General features: G+C 34.0%; 1 protein-coding gene across 11 annotated transcripts in view; it reads right to left on the bottom strand.

The window, feature by feature from the left end:
* DGKB (diacylglycerol kinase beta) overlaps positions 1–23,302 on the bottom strand; it is a 797,684-nt gene that overhangs the window by 173,997 nt on the left and 600,385 nt on the right. For all 11 annotated transcript variants that reach the window (XR_010945490.1, XM_067746239.1, XM_067746240.1 and 8 more), the window contains one exon: positions 17,818–18,013. Coding sequence is in view for 10 of the 11 variants with exons in the window: in XM_067746239.1 (XP_067602340.1) it covers positions 17,818–18,013 (196 nt within the window). In the remaining variant the exon portion in view is untranslated. The remainder of the gene's footprint in view (positions 1–17,817; positions 18,014–23,302) is intronic.

The raw sequence follows: 23,302 nt of genomic DNA, 5'->3' as shown, positions 1-23,302 counted from the left end.
ATTTTGTCTTTTTGAGATAACAAACTTAATTGCATGCTGCTCATAAGAGACATACCTTAAAGTTATATAAAAATGTTGAGAATAAAGGATAGAAAGGGATTTGCCATGCAAAGATAACCAAATAAAGCTGTTTTTATCTATGTTAATATAAGGCAAAATCATCTTAAGGTAAGAAGCATATTTACAATAGGCGAAGAGGGATACATCATAGTGAGGAAAAGAGTAAACCAACGAACAATAAGAACAATGAAACCTTCTAAATATGCATATCCAAAATATGTATGAAGCTAAAACATAGCACTGACACGAGTAAAAACCAGTTGACAAAACTATAAGGAAAAATACATCAGAACATCATCATGGTGAGAAAATACCTCAATCCATAGCTGATAGGAATAGTAGATCAAAATCAATTTACTTTTAAAAAGCTTTGATGAACACATGTACATGAAATATGTGCCCAAGCTGATCATGCGGTGGGTCATAAAGGAAGTCTGGTCACATTTCCAAAGACTGAAATCTTTGACAGTATGTTCCTGACCACAGTGATATCAAACTAGAAGTCAACAACAAACAAAAATTCTCAAAACTATTAGAAATAAAGCAATGAGGCCCTAAGTGACCATGGGTCAAAGAAAAAATGAAATTAGAATCAGATAACACGATAATAATAAAATATCAAAATCTACATAATCCCACTAGAGCCATGCTTAGGAGGCAATGCAGAGCTGTTAATGCATATATTTGAAAAGAAGAAAAACTAAAATCAATCAGCTAAGAAGTCAACTAAGAATGTCAGAAAAAGAACGGCAAACTAAAACCAAAGAAAGTAGGAGAAAGAAAAAGATATTACAAAGGTGAGTAATGAAAAGTTGTGTCATTAAAGATAATTCCAAGGGAAAGAAAAAGTTCTCAAACTGACAAAAGAGGAAATATGGAGAATTTATATAACGTTATATATATTTTTAAGATAATTACATTTTCAAACATCATAAGAAAAACTTTGGGTGCAGATGGCTTCAGAGAATACAGTAAGATAATATACTCCTTAACCTGTATTACAAGGCTGGCATAATAATTTTAAGCTAGTTAACCTAGCTAACTAGCTCAATCTGGTTAACCTTGTTAATTCAACCTAAATAATAACATTATAAGAAAGTAAGTAGTGATGATTTTCACGAACATAGATGAAAAATTCTAAATCTATTAGTAGTAGTAAATTCAATATGGTGCTATGTAGAGAAAACAACACATCATGCCAAGTTAGATTTATTTATGGAATACATGGTTGCTTTAAAATTTGAAAATTAAAAAAAGTAATTCACAGAATGAAAAATAAATTTGTATGATTTTCTCAATACATACAGAACCAGAATTTGATAAAATTCAACACCCATTTATAGTAGAAACTTAGTAAACTAGAAATAAAGGGGAACTCTTTAGTCTAAGATGTATTTATAAAAGTATACAGCAAACATCAGATAAATGGTGAAATACTGAAATCCACCTTTTCACCTTCCAAAATCAATATCCATTATCACCACCTGCATTCTGTGTTGTACTGTCAACCTTAAGCAGGGAAAGAAGAAGAGGAAAATGAAAAGGTCTAAGAGTAGAAAAAGAAGAAATAAAACTGTCATCACTTATATCTGACATGATTACAAATATTTAAAATCCAACAGAATCTATGCATATACTATCAGAACTGATAAGTGGCTTCAGAAAGTTTTGTATCTGTATACAGTGACAATTAGAAAGTAAATATTAGAAAAGATACTATTTAGAATAGCATACCCAAACAACAAATATCTAGACATAAGACTACTACATCAAAAATTATAAATCATTATTATTATGAGAAATTTTTTTAAAAAGCTAAATCAATGGAAAGAGATAGTATGTTCATGAATTGGAAGGCACAGATTGTAAAGGTATTAATTTTCCCTAAATTCACCAATGCAATTCCCACAGTCCCCGCAGTTATTTATTTATTTACCTACTTATTTTTAGATTGGAGGAATTAACATGCTGATTCTAAAATGTGTAAGAAAAATTTAAAGGGGATGTTGTTCTTGAAAAATAAGACATTCATCAGGACAGTGTAGTATGAACACTGTCAAATAGTAGTATGAACGTCAAATAGACCAATGGTGTAGAACTGACAATGGTCAGAAAACTGTAGCTGTGAGTCAAATCTGGCTTGCTGCCTGTTTTTGTAAGTAGTTTTATTGTAACACAGCCATGTCCATTTATTTATGTATTGTCTTTGACTGCTTCTGTGCTACTGTGATAGAGTTGTGTAGGTGTGACAGAGAGCATCTGACCCCAAAATTTAAAATATTTGCTATCTGACACTAGAGAAGTTTGCCTATTTTTAGTGTAGAATATAGAGTCCAGAAATAAATCAATACATAAATGGAACTTGGCATCAAGATTATGTTACCACCAAGCAATGGGGTAGGAGCCTTTTCAACAAATAGTGCTATGTAAATTGAATAATGATATGCAAGAAGAAATTATTCTTGACTTCAGTCTTAAACCATGCACAAAAATCAATTTCATTTAAAAGTCAAACAAGTAAAGCTTCTTCAAAATAACACAGGAGATGTTAAAAAGATTTTTAAAAAACTAACTGCTGATAAAAAGCAATAATCAAAAAGGAATAAATTAATACACTGAACTTCAATAAAATCACATCAAGATGTTCTGATTTTCAAAAGGCATCATTAATAAAGAGGTAAGCCACACAGTGGGAGAATATATTTGCAACCTATAGAACCAACAAAAGACTCTAGTTCTTTCAAATACAAATACATAGCGAGCTAGCTAGATCGACCCAATAAGAAATAGGCAAGAGACTAGAGGATATCCAAATAGCCTGGTCACACAAAACAGTGCTCCACATCATTAGTCAATCAGTAATATGCATATTTAAAACACAATAAACCAGAATGGCCAGATTAAAAAGACTCATCATACAAAGTGTTGGTGAGGATACAGAGCCAATTGGAAGCCTTGCCTGCTGACTGGAGTGTAAATTGGTAAAACCACTTTCAACAGTATCTACTAAAGCTGAATATACACATACCCTATGATCCAGCAATTTTCATTTCTTAGTCTATACCCAGAAGAAATACATATCCACATCAAAAGACCTGTGCAATAATGTTCAAAGCATTTATAATAGCTGCACACTGGAAAAAAGCTGTATACTAATATAATGAATACACTTGAATAAAGAAAATAGAAATTAAAGAGCTAGACATAAATGAATATATGCTACATGATTCTATTTATATAAAATTTAAAAACTGGCAAAACATATTGTTTTAGAAGCCAGGATATTGAGGAGGACGTGGGCTTGGTGGGTAGAGTTCTGTGGGGTTGCTAATATTCTAATTTTTGATCTGGAAGAGTAGCTACATAGATGTGTTCACTTGTCAAAATTCACCAACTGTACAACTATGATGTGTACAGTTCTCTGTACAAATGTTATAGTACAGTAAAGTGTTCAGGTTTTTAAAAAGGATAACACATAGAAAGGCAGGGAGTAGGGAGTGGGAGAGGACATTCTAGGTATGTGGTCAGGGAAACCCTTTCCCAGGGGAGCATATTTTATCAGCAATCTGAAAGAAGCAAGGATGAAGCCACGTGAAACTATGTGAAGATCTAAGGTAAGAATATTCCAGGCAGAGGGAGTATCAGTGCAAAGCCTCTGAGATGGTACCACGCTTGGTGTATGCAATGAGCATCAAAAAGGTCAATTTGGCTTGAGTGGAGGAAGTGAGAAGGAGATGGTCACAGATCAGATTGGCTGGGCACATATTAAACTACTGAATGACTAACTTATGTGCATATTGACACTTCTGGTCTTAACATGATGTTCTTTGTTATCTGTCCATTACATATACAGAGCACATTGTAAAATGATTTAAAAAACCCTATCTACTAACCTTAGGGAAACAGATTTAAAATGAGGGTAATAAATGTGCTCAATTTAAGAGCTCATTCCTGTTTCATTCAATCTTTAAAGCTTTGTCCATCCTACACAATTCCTAATGAAGACAGAAACCATCAGTTAATCAAGAAAATAGCTAGACTGAGAAAAGAAGTGTTGATAAAAGCATAATCTGCTCATTCACTGATCATTTATGGAAAAAAGGATTATAGGCACATTTTATACATACATATGAAGGGTTTGTATAGAGATAATGCTAGATTTAAGACCCGACACCAGCAATAATGGAAACAGAAAAGCAGAAAATCATTCTTTAAAGGGACATACTATTCTTGGGATGCCCAGGCTCAGCGGCCATGGCTCACGGGCCCAGCCGCTCTGCGGCATGTGGGATCTTCCCAGACCAGGGCACGAACCCGTGTCCCCTGGTTCGGCAGGCGGACTCTCAACCACTGCGCCACCAGGGAAGCCCAGGACATATTATTCTTAAAGACAATTTATACTAGGGTAGTCCAAGAAGATCAGGCAATGACATTTGAGACAACTGAAACTTATTCTGAGGGCAAAAGAATATGAACAACAATTATACTTTCTACATTTTAAGAGAACCTACACATCCCACACTCCAACTCTGTGAGAATTTTTCCTTTTTAATTTAAAAATACTAGTGTCAACAGTACCAACACGGTAAAACAATACATGCAAGAACAATAAAAATTCAAAGTCTTGAGACCATCCAAAGAGCTTCCCTGAGAATTGTGAATGGCCTGCCATGAGATTATACCCCTTCTGCCTAGAAAGAGTTGTGCAAAGGCAGGAGGCTTTAAAGAAAATCACAAAACTCCGACTTTCCCCTTCTTACTGAGTCTATGTTAAAGAGCCGTAAAACTTGTTGACAGTTCTTGCCACATATATTGGCACAGAGTACCGGCTTGACAAGAGTTTTGCAGCCTAGCTGGGGCCCATGACCTGTCCCCTGTACTCTCTTAGAATTTATTTTCACCCCAGCAGGCAGCACCTCACAACATCGGTAATTTGTCAGGCAGCTTGTACTCTCCAGTACAGCCTACTTAACAGGGGGTTCTTATAAACATCTCTGTGAATCATGAGTAATGCCGCCAGGAGGGAAACCGAAATTTAAGAGCAGTGAGTACAATCTGAATTGATGGCTCAGGTGACTTGGTCTTGGCTGTAAAATCAATGGGGAGTGGTCGTGGGGGAACTTGCTTATTTGGTTCCCAGGGAATCAGTACTGTGGCCACCACCACAATCTTAAGATCTATGTGAGAAAGTGAGAGATGGAAGGTGTGCAACCAAAGGGAGTGCAGAAAGCAAACAATGTGTTCCATGATTCACCATGAGGAAGAGAGGAATGAATGAGCAGATGAGACACCAAGAAACTAAGCAGCATAAACAAAATATTTCAATCATCCCAACACCTGGAAAGAGTGAACTGTATATTAATCAACTTTCATTGGCACAAATATTTTAATAGGAATTGCCCCTTTCTTGGGAAAGGATGATAAATAACTGTTTTAATTCAAAGTTGGATCACAATGTAGTCAGTACTATACTCCTCATCAGATCTCATTTAAAGATTTCAAGTACTGAGAATTCTACTATTTAATCATAAAATAGTTTCTCAGGAAAGGAAAAATGTGCCATAATCTGAAGCAAGAGTCCTATTTATTTTTATAATTCTGTGGAGTCAGGATTAATTCTTAGAAGGGCTATTTTTTCCATAGCTGGAGAATGACCCCTTAACCTTTGCCTCGTCTCTCGCAAATGTGGGCCAAATATTAGAAGTGCTTCACATATTCTAGTGTGATAGCTTTGTGAATATCCTTAAGTTGATGAAATAAATATAAGACACCTTACATTTCTATAGTAAATTATTTGAAATGTGTTAAGATCCACAAATCACTCTATAAGGTAAAAAAAAAATTCCGAAAAGATTATTTTCACTTACATACAGGTTAGGAAACAGACTTTGCCAAGTTAATACGTGGTCTGAGGTCACAGACTTCTTTCTCTTTTCACCATAAAACTTATTATAACCATATTCTTATAGTCCAGAAAACTAAAAACTAAAGCCTATCTCTTAAGAAATCCACTGGCCTACAATGTCCACATCAAAAGTCTTTTCCCTCAGGGGCTGCTGACTTGAAAAGAAAGTAGGAGGCAGAAAGCCTGGATTGGGAGAGAATTCTGTGTAAGACAATTGGTGTGATATTATTTTGCGTGGTTTTTTTCTTGCCATGGAATATAACTTCTTTTTATCATACACCTCACGGGAAGACATAAAACCAAAACAGAAAAAAGTCAATACAGTATAGTCAACAACATGGTACTATAAACTTCAAAGTTGCTAAGAAATTAGATCTTAATTATTCTTAACACAAAAAAGAAATGATAATTGTGTGATATGATAGAGGTTTAGCTAACACTATGGTGGTGATCATACTGCAAAATATAAATGCATCAAATCAACACATTGTACAACTTAAATTTACACAATGTTTTATGTCAATTATGTCTCAACTTTAAAAATGAGAAAAAGAAATGTCAATACTGTCTTGGTACACAATTTTCCTACAGACCTCCAGAAGCTACTGTCTTCTGATCCATAAGTAGGTGTAAATGTGCTACAAGGATCGATCAAGAGTGAGCTGTTCAGCTGCTTTAGCAGGGTCACTCTGGGATGGGCCTTCTCATCTGAAGGAGGAAGAGTAACGGAATCTGAAGAAAGCATTATTCCCAAAGGATGACACGCAACGGAAAAAAAGGAAAGGAAGACAGAATGAAGAATTCCCTTCTACCTATTTTCATCTCTTTTTTCCCTTGAAAAATGGGATAATGATTTGTATTTTAGAGAATACTTTGTTCTATCACACTTTTCTCTACTGCTATTAAAACAAAAATAAAATTCCCCTTCCTTTCCTAAAACAATGCTTTGGTTCCCCTGGTTTTCTTTCTGATTGGGACTTTCCAAAATAAATTGTGTTCAAGTGATGCTTTGCTTCCATGCATCATTTTGATATCTGCATGTCTATATGTTTTTCCCCATAAGTGAAGTCGGTATATATACACACCTGCACAGATACACACTCACACACACAAACTCTGTCACAGCATATGCATGATCAAGGCATTTAATCTGAGTACTCACTAGTAAATACACTCTTCTATAAAGTGTGCCAGAGGTATTTAAAATGTCAGATTTTTTAAAAATTTAATTCAATTTTTATGCCTAAACTAACACATTTATTTCATTTTTTTGGTTTGCAATTTTGGATAACTTAACTTCTTGGCTTGCAATAGAAGTTAAATTTCAGTATCTACCATAAACAAAATATTCATTCCCTTCCTCAAGAATGAAAACACCTATTATAATTCCTTGTTAATTCCTAACTTTTGGATGAACATTTGGATGAAGAGTTTACAAAGATTACATATATAAAATATTCAGAAACCAAACAGCAAAAATAAAAATGAAACCAAAAAAAGCAATAGAAATCTAAAATAGTCTATCTTAACAAAACAAAAAAGATGAAGACCTATATAATCCCTCTAGAAAAAACAGGTTTCATTAATAAAAAGGACAGAAAATATATTAATGAAGAATTGTAAAATAATACCTAACTACAAAATTGTACAAAACCTCATATTCAACCTTTGACTCAAAATAGCATTGTTAATATGTCAGCATATTTTAGTTACATACGTTTAAAGTGAGACATACAGATTAACTCATTTCCTAGCTCTGAGAGTTCTTCAAATCCTACACATGTTTAAATTTGATTCAATTACTATCTTTAAAAAATCAAACAGCATCTTTCATACTTTTATACTGAATAAAAGATGCATTGACTCCTTGCTTCCCACTAAGCTCACTAGATATCCTGTACTTCAGTCTTAGTGAGTTTGCCTGGATGATGTTAAGACTACAATATAAGAACTCTTTGGAAGAAAGTGTTTATCATCAAGTATAGCAGGCTTGGCAAAACCATCCATGATTAATATATTATTTTATTACTGCTCAATTACTTACCAGATTTAAGATGAGTTAAGGTATTTACTTGCATGTGGCCATGGGTAGGCTTATTTCACAGCACCAACATGTTCAAATATGAGGTGATATGGCTTAGACCTATTTTCTACTGAAGTCACATTTTTGTGCATATGAATTTGCTTTTAATTTTGAAACGACATTTAGTCACATATCCCATGAACCTTTCTTGCAGTAAATTTAAAAATGGAATGTTCTTTGATATTGGTTGATTTTCTACCTCTAACTATTCTAAAAAGATATTCTGAAAATGTGAATGACACTTAGTATGAAAATGTATGATGTAATATTTTGGATGGAGAAGTATGTATTTTCAAACAACAGTAGGGAAGAAGTCAGTATGCTAAGGGCTTTAACTATCCGAACAGACATGGATTTAAATCATTGTACATAAAAGGATTCTTAAATACTTTTTGTTATTCGATATTAAAAAAATGTTTGTTTCATTCACAGAAATTGAGTTCTACAAATAGCAGCTGATTCTTTCATTAAATCAGAACCAAACTGCTGATTTCATTATTAATGGTTAGCTTTGACATGTTTAAAAAGGGTAGAAGATACTTAATAGACTTGTCTTCGACCTTGAAATGAACAACTGTTCAGGGAAATGGAATTGTTCAAAGATACATTTTCTTTCTGCCAATCTGTGAAATATAATTATTCTCTTAATGAATCTCTCAATGACTAGCACTCGTTCAGAACTTGAACAGGTAAAATATAATGATAATGGGAGCAGCTTTATAAATAAAAGGATAAAATGAGGTTGTTATTTTATATCATATTACGGGATGATTAGAGTAACAGTGCAGCATTCATCAGGCATTTGAACTTTCTCAAAAAAGCTCCCTGGGGGCTCATTTAAATTAGTTATGTTTATCTATAGAGATTTTTAGTCTTATTTCAAATGACTGTCACCTTACAACACTCAAGTCTCAATCTTTAGCTTACTCTAATTAACAGCTGTACTGTACAGTAGCCAATAGACATTGTTTTAGATACTACCTGAAACAGACACTAACCCGCCCCCCCCCAGTTTATAAATCTACAATTTATCCAAGGAAGACCAATATAACTATTTTTATTAAACCAGGGGAATAATTATTCAGTTTGGAGGGAATGGTGGTCTATATGAATCTCTATCAATTTCCAGAAGAACAGAGTTGGCTGGATACTGTCCAAGAAGCTATCATTTCTTTGTTAACTAGCTCTATACAATAAAAGACTGTATGTGTAAATACTAAATTCATGGCAATGGAACTCTAGTGGTTAGTTGTTTTGGTTAACTCAAAGGCACATACAGCTCAAAGATAATTAAGTAGATGGTGGGATTTGATTTTTTCAAGAAAAAAGTCTCTTTGCTCTCTGCTGGACGCACCTGGAAGCCTTCGGTAGTAAGACAAATGAGTGCAAGGAGTACCAGGTGCTAGACTGTGGTGTTTTCATTACATCCATTAAGGTAACCAGAAAAAAAAAAAGACATAAATAAAGAGGGGTAAAATAAAAGTTCAATATCTCTCCTGGCATGACATGAAATCTCTAAATAAGAAACCACTCCAAAAGTTGGTGCAATTAAGGTTTCATTCTCAATAAGATTATAGTTTTTCTTGGCTATTTTCTATCTTGATGGAAAAGAAAACATGGTTTTTAATACAAATAGAAAAAAACAGAATCATGACTTATATTTAACAATTTATGTAGCTGATTGCATGTTTTTTGATAGTTCTTTCATGTTTACTCTTTAAAAAAAATCCTCCCTAAATTATTTTCATATGTCCTGATTACAGGAAAATTATTTTAACTTCCCTAGGACACACCTATTACCTGAGCTCCAAACCATCACCCTCAATAGACAAAGTTACTACAGGGTTTTATATTTAGGACACTTCTGTGACAGCCCTCATATTTGGAAACTTCATGTGAGCACTATTTGAAAGATGCTCCACAAGTGTTAATTAGTTGAGGCCTATATAATCAGCCAATATTTATTTAACTTGGAAATATGTTTTATATTTCTACCATGCATAGGTTAAATTTACTAAAAATTATAATGCAGTTTTAGCCTGTGTAAATGACCTGCCATTATCTTCAAAAGACTCAGAATTGGATATTATGTTGGATTGGATATTACAGAAACAAGTAAGATGGTTGTTTTATCACTGATATTAGACATCAGCAACATAGAGAAAATGACCCATTAAAGCATTTCTATTTTACATCTTTCTCTGAAGTTACAATTAAAATCAATAGTTACAAATGCAGAAGAGTCTCAGAATAGTATTAGCATTTTGAAAATAAAGAAGGTATTCTGCCTCAGAAGTCAGAGAAGGTTAACAGATGAGCCTTAATTTAAAACCTCAAGTAAACAAATTCCTTTCCTTCTTCCCTTGCATCTATTAAATCGATTGCCAAAGCATATATTTTTTCAAAATGCAACTGCTACTAAAAACTCATTTTTTTTTTCAAGTTTTCCCAGATTCATTAGGCGAAAGCAAGCGGCTCCTTGTTCTGTCATTCCTACCTACCTGTTCTTTGAATTTTCTCCATTTCCCTAACTTCAATTTGCTTTCAAGAATAAACCTTTGATTTCAATGATCTCATTCACATATTAGAAAACACCACTTTCCTGTTTAAATGATTACTTACTTACTATATTATAACCAAAATGATCTCGTGGCCTTACCAATTTCACTATAAGAAGTTGAGAATTGTACTGCACGTCAGATTTTGTTTCTAGAATTATACTGTATGTCAGATTTTGAAAATTTGACTGTTGAACATGGGGTATTTGTCAATAATCCCAGCCACAGAATGGTATTCTACATAGCTCCAGAAGGAATATAAGAATATTCTGAAGACTGTCATCTGTTTTGTTACTAAAATATTAATTTATTCATATTTATGGTTTCTGTTTTCAAATTTCTAGGAGGCTAGCAGTTTCTGTGAAGTCTTTATAGTGTCATGACAAATAGAAATTTCATAAATGCTTCATCAAAATATATATGGTTTTATAGGACAACTAGGCCAAATATTAGAGTACATGATCTTATATTTTGAAAATGTATTTTTATTTTTACGTACAAGGAATATGTCTTGTATTTTCTAATTTCTTTTTACTTCTGTTTTATAAACTTTAAAGGCATGCCTTTTGTAAAAAAAAAAAAAAAAAGAGAGAGAGAGAGAGAGCTATCACATTAAGATATCCAGGTTATGATGCAATCTTCAAATGCAAACAGAAATTTTGATATTTAGATAGCTTTAACAAGTACTTGCTATTATTTGCATTATCCAGTCCTGGAAAATTTCAAGGAAGGTAGTTTAAAAACATACAATTAGAAATTCATTTTGAGACATCTCCTTAAAGGTTACTAGGTAACAAATGTTTGGATCTATGTATTTTCAACTAATGCAATTATCATGGTATTAGTATATGCATATATTTCTGTAAAATGCAACATCTCAAATGCCATGATCTTTTCTCAACAATTTTAACTTCCAGGTATAACAATGTAACATGAAATCCTTTTCTTGCTTCTAAATTTAATTGATTTAATCACTGAATTTAAATGCTTGGAAATTGTTCTGCTTGCTGGTGTCTGAATGCCAAATACATTATCTACAGTTCTAAGATGAATGTTGCAGTTATATTTAGACAACTTAAAACACTGCCTTCTAAATTACCCTAAATAACCCAGAGAAATGTCTAGAAAAATTGATAGTAGTGCATGACAAATATCCATTACCACCAACTTACAGGTAAGTATAACTTTTACAAGGAGTAAAAAGTGTCAGACTTACTATTTAAATGCTCTTTGTGCAATTTTCCAGGCAATAGAATGGACAGCACACATAAGTTAATCTCAGCTCTTCCAGAACTCACAATCTCCATTTTAAAGATGAAGACCTTGAAGCCAATAACCTGATTTTTCTTCAGCGGCAAAAGACATTCATCTTTGGCCAAGCTTTCATAGACATCAACTCATTTGTTCTCTTTGATCAGTTTGGCTTGGATTGACCTTTTTTTCTTCCTACTTCTTCAGAGTTTTCAAAACAATAAAGTCATTTGATATAGACAGAGTCCTTGACAGTCAATCAGATCTATAGTGTCTCCTCTCTACCTCCTAAAAAGAATCAGGATTTTAATCTTCCCCAGTACAGAGCACAGACATCAAATAAAGTGGGGTAGGGGTATGTGCAGTGTAAGTTTCTTTGGGGGGAACTTATACATAGTACATTTTATGCAAGATAATGAAGAACAAAAATAATGTGTTCACTAAGTATTCAAAATTGGGGCTATGCAAATTATACAAAGTGGTGGAATCTGTACTATTAGCCTAGTGGAGTTTTCTATACTTTAGCCTTTCTAGTTCCACCGTCACAATTTTTTCCATATCCATGCACTCCTCTATTATTTTTTAGTTTTGCCTTTTACTCCATTTTTACTTAAATAAATTTATTTCAAAAATAAAATTATTTAAAATTACAAACTAAGAAAAAAGCATTCCTTACCATAAAGAGAAAACAACTGCAATAGTACATATAAAAACTGTCATACTTTAAAATATTCATCTGGGTACTGCTTAAAGTAGCTCAATTTTCCATCAGTGTAGTGTATACTACACTTTGAGACATTCTGCCCAAAGAAAAGAATTTTCATTGGTAAATGGGAATTAAATCACTGAAAATTGCATGGACAATATCATGTTAATTAGTTTTTAAAATAAACTTTTCTATCTGTATCCTTATGTGGAGTAGACATGCACCTACTTAATGAGGTTTCAAGCAGGAAGTCCAGCTGCTCCCGACAGTACCGCCCTTAGCTTCTGGCAAATGTTTGAAATTCTACGGCTTGAATGTAATTACTTTTGCTCAGTGGTTTTCAAACTTTTTAAAGCAGTCAACCTTTTCTGTTTTTCAAATGAAGCAATATTTTTAAGACCAGTAAATTAAAGAGAAAATTAGAATTTTATTTGTGCAAATATATTTTACACGTTTAAATTGCTAACACTTGTGATATAGTCAATCTATGAGAATAACAGTTATTTTGATAAGGATAGTTGCAGTGTTATAGTGTTATATATTTTTCAATGATCTCTGCAGTTTGTTTTTATTGTATGATACTGGGAATATCCTGATCCAGACAGATATGTAATCATAAATGATACGAACTTTTTACATCTCACTTGGCAGTCCTGCACCATTCTGCATTCATTACTGGAAAATGGTATAGTTGGACTTGTATCATCAAAGCTTAAAACCATTAGAATGCCTAAAAACTGCTAGTATTACTTGAGAGGTCCTCGCTGTCAAAAAGCACGTTCACAGGTGTACTTTTAATATAGTTTTTCAACTTAGTTAATAGAAATTTACTTGCTGTTTACCTCAGATGTTAACTAGAAGTTTCAATTAGTCAAATTTACCTTATTCTGCATATTTAGCTGCAACTTTGTTTCAATTTTATCACTGGTTCTTTACCAGGAGTTGTGAGCATGTTTATATCCTACATCTCTGTTAAAAGTGCATTTGATATACAAACTAGTACAAGTGTGTTATTTTGGGCAGCTAGTTAACTAATGCAATTTTTTATGAGCAAAAACTTTTCTAAGGAGTGATTTCCATTTTCATAAAAAACATTAGTATTGTCACCTTGTTTTCACTTCCATTGATTGTTATGCACTCTTTATTGCTTGTGTCAAACAAAAGTACCTGAGCTTGCAGGCCTTTTAATTCCTCGTGATTCACATACACTGTGGTGGTAACGTTCCCCTTGGTACATCATGGAATATACAAAGATGTATTTTAAAATGACCATTGCAGAGCTACAGACTTTGCAATTAAGGTCATAGTTATTGAGTTGTTTTTTATTTAGATGTGTATATGTTTACAAACATATGTGTTTGTAAACATATCATTTTATCCATTTTATCCAAACATATCATTTTATCCATCTATCTATGGATCAATACACCCATCAGGAAGAAGAAGAGGAGGTGGAACCGGAGGAGGAAAGGAAGTTATTTTTCTTTCTTTTTCTTTTTTTTTGTGGTACGCGAGCCTCTCACTGATGTGGCCGCTCCCATTGCGGAGCACAGGCTCCGGACGCACAGGCTCAGCGGCCATGGCTCACGGGCCCAGTCGCTCCGCGGCATGTGGGATCCTCCCTGACCGGGGCATGAACCCGTGTCCCCTGCATCGGCAGGCGGACTCTCAACCACTGTGCCACCAGGGAAGCCCAGGAAGTTATTTTTGTCTGGTAACACAATTTGATGATTTGGGAATTGTCAGTATGACAAAATGTTTTTATAGAACACACTTTACAGTGTTTTTATTATAGGTTTTTATGTTATTGTTCCAAAATATGACAGAAATGAATTTAAACCAAGTTTTTACAGAACCTCTGAAGAACTGCAGTTATAGCTCAATGGAACACAGTTTGAAAAATAATGGTTTATCTGAAGGCTTTTATTTCTTTTAAAATGCAAATACCTCTACTTTCACCTGCAATCAGTCATTTATATATTAATGTGAACAAATTTATTAGATATCTTTCTGAGACTTGGATTTAATGCAGAAGAAGAGGAGGCAAAGATTAACTCAGCAACTGAAAGAAATGGGAAAGACTGAATATTAAGGCTAAGAGCACTGAAGATCTAATTTGCCTACTTTACAATTTTGCTTAAAGACCATGACATCTACATATGATACACCCATTTTTATTTCCAAAAGAAGTAAAACAAAACAGGCAACAACAAAAACAAAAGAAAATGACAAACCCACAAAGAAAGTGTCTGAATTAGATGAATGTGAGTATGTGTATGTTTCAGAACTGCACCTGTTTTAGAGTATTTTGCTAAAACAATAATGTAATTAAATTAATTACTTATAATTTTGATCAACTCGAATTAAATCAACTGTAAAATTTCCAACCAGTGAATTTATTAATTGAAGATACTCTGATCTTATGCTGTGAATGTACTCAAAGATTGTAAGCAAAAAAATTGTGCAAGAGTTCCAGTTTATGTAGGGTGAAGTATAAATGAGTATGTAATGCTCCAAACCTGATCTTGTACCATTGATCTATGACATTTTTTAAATTAAAACAAACTTGTAAACCTTTTTCTTAATTTAAATCCTTCTACTAAATTAAAAAAAATATCTTTACTTCAAGAATCTATAGTTAGGTATGCTTCCCCCATTCTCCCCACCACCAAAAGCTTTCTAAAGTTTATGGAAACAAGCATCCATTCTAATATAGTAAACATTCAGTTTAAACTTCAAATTTTTTACAGAGCTATATCAGAAAAGTTGCTAGTTAATATTTCAAGAAAGTACAACTTAAAAAGAAGAAATTTACATTATTAATTTGTTCATTTATTTACTTATATTTTTCCAAGAGTGAAGTTACTAATTTGAATCTGGGTTAAGAAAAGTTGTTGGACTAGAATTACAGTTCCTGTTATTTCATTCTAAAGGCCATACCTGTAACCATTCTGTGTAAACCTGAAAATATATTTAGATTTAAAATACTGATTGACCCTTACATTTAATACTATTGTCTTTGTGTCAAGAAATTGAAAACAAGATCAAATGATAGAAACATTTACCCATTTCGGGAAGGGATACATGCAGGTATTTTAAGTAGCAAATTTCTTTCATTTCCGATTATTAAGTGTAACATTTAAGAATTAACAGAATAAATGTGAAATCAAAACTTTGAAGCATTTTGAGATACTTTCAGCTATTTTGTTGTAAAATATATCAAAATGAAAAAATCTTGATAAAATTAATAAAAGACTGATTAACACAGAAGTCTTTTTAAAATATTCAGCTGATAAAGTCATTTTAAGCATTCAATTACACTGATCTTGAAATAAAACTAAACCCAAACTTACAAGCATAGCTGGTTTAGAGAGGGAAATAAAAGTTGAGCCAAATCAATTATAAAGCATGCTTTTGTTATTACTCATACAATGACCTTCAAAAACTCTGATTTCTAATGCTTTTCCCAATCTCTGTACTGAGAAAAATGTATCCCTAAGTCACAAACCCTGTAGGTTCTCACTTCATTCCTCCTTCTTTCCCAAGTTTATGGAAACTTGGTCCCAATAGTTTCATAGTACAAAGCAAGAAGACAGAATGGGAAGAGAGACCTTTTCCTAGGGTTATTTATGGGCACTGACAGTCTATACAATACTTCTGGCTGATTTGTGTGTGCTTCATTCCAAACGTGTATTCCTTAGCATACAAAGGGGGATGAGTGAGACCAACAGACAGCATGTCTGCAGTAGCTCCACAGTATACAGACACTTGTCCCGGTGGAGCACAGCCATGAGTTTTACAAACTTTAACATCTCCTTGGGCTAACATAGTTGGTGGCTGAGCACTGAGAATCAATTCAGATACATATCTGCAACGTCTACATGCAAAGGACATACCAAGTATTAATAGGCAGTGACCAAACAGAAAAATAAACCTAGAAATTATCATTTTATATATATAATATATGTAAAACTATTTTTTAACTATATGGACTATATTACTATATGTACTCATTGCTTCCTTAGGGATAGAAGCAGAGATTTTTTAGGTTTGGTCTTAGTATGGTCCTTGAACTAATTTTTAAACTTAGAAAATTTTCAGGAATCTTTTTAGAAATCTGCATTTACATTTAAATATAAATGCATTATTAATGTCAATAAATCCTAGAAATTAGTAATTATACCTAATTTCTCTCATTTTAAAATTCATATAGCACAAGCCTACTCATCTTTTCTACGTACTTCTTCAAAAAACCATTTTCCTCCATGTTTTCATACAGTTATATTCGTTCTGAATAGAAAGCATCTTAAAGCTATTTCCTACCACCACCAAGCCTATCAACCATCCTCACATTTTATTTTCTTTATTTAAAAAAATATTTATTTTTATTGAGCCCATAAGGCTGTGATCTCTTCATATTTTGCCTTTGCTACACTGAGCTGAGCCAATACGTTTTCTTGGCCATCTGAATGCCATCAAAGGTATTAGATAGATTCTGGAAGGTTAAAAAAAAATAGTATAGATACTATACATAAATTGGGGCATGATCAATTATTATAATACCAAAAGATTATAATAACAATTTGGTGTCTTTGTTTGTACAGTCTATCAACAAGAATTAGTTGTCATGTCCCAATGTGAAGTATAATTCAATGGAGTTGAAAACTGATCCACAGTTATTCTACCCTATTTTGTTAGTCCTTTGCCCTTTGTTTCCCAGGTATTCTACTTTTTAACTAAACTTCTGGAAAAATAGAAGCAGATAACCAAAACTGATCGTGGGATATTTTAAAATGCCATCATATATAATATTTAGGACAACAGTTTCATGTAAGATAGCTTCCTAATCATAGCCTGACTGAAGAAAGCCAAAAATAAAACTTGCAACACACCTCAGAAAAGCCTTAACTAGGCCCTTGTTATAGCAACTCAAACATCTGACCAAGATGATCACATTCCAGAATTTAATGTACAATACATCCTATATTATTATCCACTAAATACCCACGTATATTTTATTTTCTGTGTCAAGAGCTATACCCACAAAAAAGAGAATAAAGGAGAAAAAAATCCATGAAAATATAGCCAGTTTATACATGATTTTAGAATCTATTATATTAATCACACTTGCATATCTGATATAAAAAATACAACTGCATAAATATATAGAGTATAGTGCAATGGAAAACTCTTACATTTAAAGTAGTCTTTAAGAGCCGATTAAGAAGCAACAATTAAATGTTAGAAAACTTACCTTGACTTGCAAACTTCAACTCTTTGGCATCTGTGAGTGTGGTCCTTTTGTCAGACCCTTTTTTCTCTGTTCGGCGATGGCTTCGTCTTTTCTTAGACTCTCCCCAAAGATTGGACCCTCCATGCATGCTTGGTATATTCAAAATAGCAATTCCTTCCAGAGAGATGTTTATTAAATCAATCTGTACTCCATCACACTGATTAGAAAAAGGAAAAGAACAGAAACAATTTGATTTCATCTTTTGTACTTCCTTATCTTTTAATAAGAATTTTAAAATCTATAATCTTGTCCTTTCTAAATAAACCTTTCAAGAACACTTAAATGGTTACCCTAAAGGTCAATATAAAAGATAAAGCAACCAATAACATTTACCAGGCATCATAAATAGTCTTTAAAAATGATCAAATTAAATCATCAGTGTATCTCTGTTTACAGAAAACCTTCGAAAGGGGCCCAGTTTAGTGCCTGCATAATTAACCAGCTGCAAATTTCCAATGTGTTACAAAGAGGTTGATTCTGGAAAGTTTTGTCAAATTTCAGGCAGAAATTTTAAGGACTGCTCCTATTTAGAACACACTGCAAGGTACTATTGGGGGAAAATAAAGAAACAGAATTCATAATTAGGGCCTCATTTTGGGGGAGCAGAGAAAGAAATGGCTTAAGAGACTTTTGAAAAAAGAGATTCAAAGAGATCTGAATTACATTGAAGTGGCCAAGGATGGTTTCTTGAACTAGATTAAGTTCCAAGCACAGTGTCAAAGGCAACGAGAGGTATGGTTATCTAAATGAACATGGAGAACCAGGCAGGCTGAGTGAAGGAAATGCCAAGAGCAGCAGCAGTAAAAGGAATCTCCAGGGGCTTCCCTGGTGGCGCAGTGGTTGAGAGTCCGCCTGCCGATGCAGGGGATGCGGGTTCGTGCCCCGGTCTGAGAAGATCCCACATGCCGCGGAGCGGCTGGGCCTGTGAGCCATGGCCGCTAAGCCTGCGCGTCCGGATTCTGTGCTCCGCAACGGGAGAGGTCACAACAGTGAGAGGTCCACGTACCGCAAAAAAAAAAAAAAAAAAAAGGAATCTCCAACCCATCATTACTTTATAGCTGCTTTAACGAAAAAATGAAAAGTAAAATCAGTCAGCCAGATTTTTTTGTTTGCCTGGTGAGAAGACACCCTTTCACTATGCAAAATATGGAACACTCTACCAGACAATGCTTTGCAATACTCAGAGTGATCACTTTTTACATTTTTGAATTTTCCATACATTTCTACTGATGCGCATGTGTGGAAAGTGACAAGGCCATACTGTATTTTTGTAATTATGATTTATTTATTCATTTACTTTGAGTTTCCTAAAATGATACTTATTATAATACAGCCCAGATATTGTCCTCCCATTTTCAGTTAGACGTCAATATGAGCGGAGATGTCAATATGTAACACTATGCTTTACAAACAAACTTTGTTAGGGATATGCATTTCATCAGTTAAAGTATATCTGCAGCGGGATTGTTTTATTTGCTATATGTTTTATTACAGTAAAAAAAAAAAAAAGGTGGATACAATTTCATCATTCTCTTTCTCACCATAATCATGATTTTTGAAACTGGAAGAGAGAATCCTTCACCAAAATTACAAAAACAAAAAACAAACAAAAACCCTCTCTTTTTCTACATTTTCCTCATCATACTGAATCTAATACTGTATCTTGTTCACTAAAATATAAAAACTGTGAAATAAAGCAACACATCTTGAGCCTACTTGGCAGGGCTAGAAACAAATTCTAGAGAAGGTGCCAAGTTTTCATTCAATTTATTTCAACGAGGGTGAAACCAAGGTCTGGATGATGCCTTTTCTCCCCCTAGAAACAACTGATTTTTTTCCCCTTCTTTTCATGTATTAAATTAAGATGACTTCTTTTTACTAAAGAATTCTGCTCATGTGTATACTCACTTACTGCTATATATTCTAGATAAACAGATATTAATTTCATAATTAAAAGTAATCTTGTGTAAATACCCTGCAGGCCTCAATGAATCAAACACATACTGTGTGTCAGGCCTCCTACTGTCTTCAAGTGGAATGTACTGGCTGGATAATTAGATAGTACATATTTTTTAACCTTATTTGCATGCATATTATATCTTTTGCACACTGACAAGCAGCAGTAACAACAAAAGTCAGATTACCACAGGGAATTCCCACAAAGAAGTCTTCATTCCTTATAATTTGCAGCCTAAATTAAAATAATTTGATCTTTGACAAGGATGAAATGTCAAGCAGAAGGGGGTCCTCTACAAGCCACGGCCTGTGGCTTCTGAAATCTGCCTAATTTACGTCAGTCACTTCTTAATACATATTTAAGTATTACACGAAAAAGACGATAAATATGCAATCTGACACCTTTGGTATTTCCCTGCTGTTAATTTATAAAGGTCTGGCTTCCCCCAAACTGACTAAAATCATTTAAATAACAGAAGAATTGTGAAATAAGCTGGAGTTGAGGCCTGGCTTCCATTTTCACTCAATATTGAACACAGCAGGTAGTACACTAAGACAATTATTTGACTAGGCCTTCGAACCCCACTGTGACAAGTTACTTTCAGAATTAGTGAAGGAGTATTCCTTTGTTCATCTGCAAAAAAGGAGAGCATGTTGCAAATAGGCTTTTTTTTTTTTTTAAACTGAATTAGGGGAATCACATGTGACAACTGAAAAACATCAGTGTATACTATTATTCATGTTTTCACTCTTCAGAGTCTTGGCATGTGTAGTTTTAAGGAAACAGTAAGCAGCTCTGTGAAAAGTGAAAAAAATTCTTAAGAAATTCCAAAGAAGAAGGACCAATGGAGAACACTGGGGTTCCTGTGAGAGGAGGGCAGTGTACTTACATAAATACCTACTTATTAATAATTTGTTTCCACTAGTTCTTGACCCCAGGCTACCTTCCTCTGTTTGCTTTAACGTTATGTTCATTAGACTGGAAATTTCCAGTGCTGGCTTTGATGAAGACCAGGAGTTGTATAGCACACCAGTTGAGTGCATGGAAATAAAAGCTGAGGTGAAGGCTATGAAATATAAACAAGTTATAATACTGTGTCAGGTAATATTTTCATCCACTTTGAAGATTTATGATTTTTAAAAAGGTAGCTACAGAGAAAAAGAATATAAAAGCTTAAAAGCTAACAGCCTTGGTTAGTCAATAAATCCTGAATATTTTTATTATGTTGAAGAGAGGTCGTTAACGTATACTACTATGGGAGCTATTTTCAGAGTGCAATGTTGTGAGGCCATTGTCCACTCTTTTCAGTTTTGAAATGGAAGATCTTATTCTAGAGACAAATTTACCTAAAAGAATATGGTTTAAATTTTTCTTCCAATATATTTTAATCCTAGTTTATAAATACACCCTGCACCACATTACACAGAAGTGTTAAAGACAAACTTTTATATGTGAATTTAGTGTTTTAGATTCAGTTAACATGTCACTTGACAGAAATATTTAAAACATGTGAAGAACTTTGGAGAGCCATAAAAGTGTGGATAATATGATGAGATATGATTAATGATAAACTGTAAATATTTTTTCATAGTGAGTCTAATTCTATGCCCAGGTCAGATAAAAATTATTCATAATTTTACTTAATGAAACATAAAAACATTGCTTTGTTCATTGTTTAAAATGGTATGGTGTAAAATGACTTAAATATACCTGCTTTAGAAGAGTTTCTGCAAATTCATACATAATTCATAGGATAAAATTATTTATGTTTTGCAGAAAACTATAGCAGCAAACCTACAAATTAAAACGTACATATAAAGGGTTTAATGGGATTAGAAGGCTGTGGTATTCTATATTTTCCCAGTGATTAAGCTCCGTGCTTTCTGAAATGCATTTGAAAAGTATTACCCACAAATCACAGTGTGATATAGGGACCCAGAACATGCCTTTTAGGTGATTTTACTGTTAGCTGGCAGTCCAGTGACGGTGACAACAGTGCTGATTGCAGATAACTGCGAGATTATTTTTAGAGTGGAATGGGAGATAACTGGTAAAGGAGAGGAAGATGGAAGCACACTTGGAAAACAGGAATATTTGAAACTGGTACCATGTATGCACACACACAGTTGCTGAACATGTTGACAGTAACAATAACACTGCTGGTTCAAGATATCAAACATTGGGGCTTCCCTGGTGGCGCAGTGGTTGAGAGTCCGCTTGCCAATGCAGGGGACACGGGTTCGTGCCCAGGTCCGGGAAGATCCCACATGCCGCCGAGCGGCTGGGCCTGTGAGCCATGGCCGCTGAGCCTGCGCATCCGGAGCCTGTGCTCCGCAACGGGAGAGGCCACAACAGTGAGAAGCCCGTGTACCGCAAAAAAAAAAAAAAAAAAAAAAAGTTATCAAGCATTAGCTATAAGTATCAGCAGAAAAGCACTTTAATTTTACATGTTTCTCTCTTTCAGGAGATTCTGTGAAAGCCAGAAATTATTGCTGGAATATTAAATTTCTTACCAAAAGTTATCTTATTAAAAATAACTTGTGGTAACTAAAGAAGAGAAATTTCACCTGTGGTCACCATTCATCTGTCTCATTTCTTCCTCACTCTCCTCAGTAAGAAAAATTATAATGTATTTATCTTAATGAAACGGTAACAGTACCTCAACCCCACATTTCTTGTACTTTCCTGGAACAGGGAGGTATTTTTTTTGTTTTGGACTTGATGAGTCCAGTTTTTGATTACTAGGACCATCTTCGTTGAGGTCTAAACCTTTAATGTCTCCCTTCATCATTGTTTCTAGAATTTCATTGCAAAAAAAAAAAAATCACCTGGGAAGCTTTAGAAGAGAGGGAAGATCTTTTGCCTGTTCTTATCACACATGCGCGCACATGCGTGTGTGCACACGCACACACACACACACACACACACACAGAAAGAGGGCAGGGAGATACTTTTGGAGGTGATGAAATGTTGATGGCTTTGATTATGATTATAGTTTCATGGGTATATTCTTTTCTCCAAACTCATTAAGTTGTCTACATTAAATATGTACAGCTTTTTGTAGGTCAACTATGCCTCAATAAAGGGTTTAAAAAAGAATGTTCATTCACACGTTTCATTTCTACTACTCCAAGATGGTGTTTTGGTAGGGGTCAGGATAGGCTACGGTTCTCTAAATGCATGCTGAAAGACCGTCCAGGATGAATTTGATATAGGTGAAGCACAGACTAAGCTGTGAAAATCTGCCCTACCGCCTTTAATAACTCTGTGCTTTCCAGGTTACTGGGCAATCAGAATCTTATCTTTCAAATTCTGCTAATTTATTTTGTGTCCCTGACACTCTTCTTGCAATTTGTTAATCCTTGAGCTCATTTAGGTTTTGTAGAAATACTTAATCATTAAGACAAAGGTCAGTATCTGAGGAAATTCCTGGCCTTAAAATATACCACCCTCCCAAGTCTTACCAAACACCAAAAGACTCAAGTACTT

The sequence above is a fragment of the Pseudorca crassidens genome, chromosome 8 (assembly GCF_039906515.1).
Source record: "Pseudorca crassidens isolate mPseCra1 chromosome 8, mPseCra1.hap1, whole genome shotgun sequence".
Taxonomy (NCBI): Eukaryota; Metazoa; Chordata; class Mammalia; order Artiodactyla; family Delphinidae; genus Pseudorca; species Pseudorca crassidens.
This window is presented reverse-complemented; position numbering and strand designations above follow the sequence as displayed.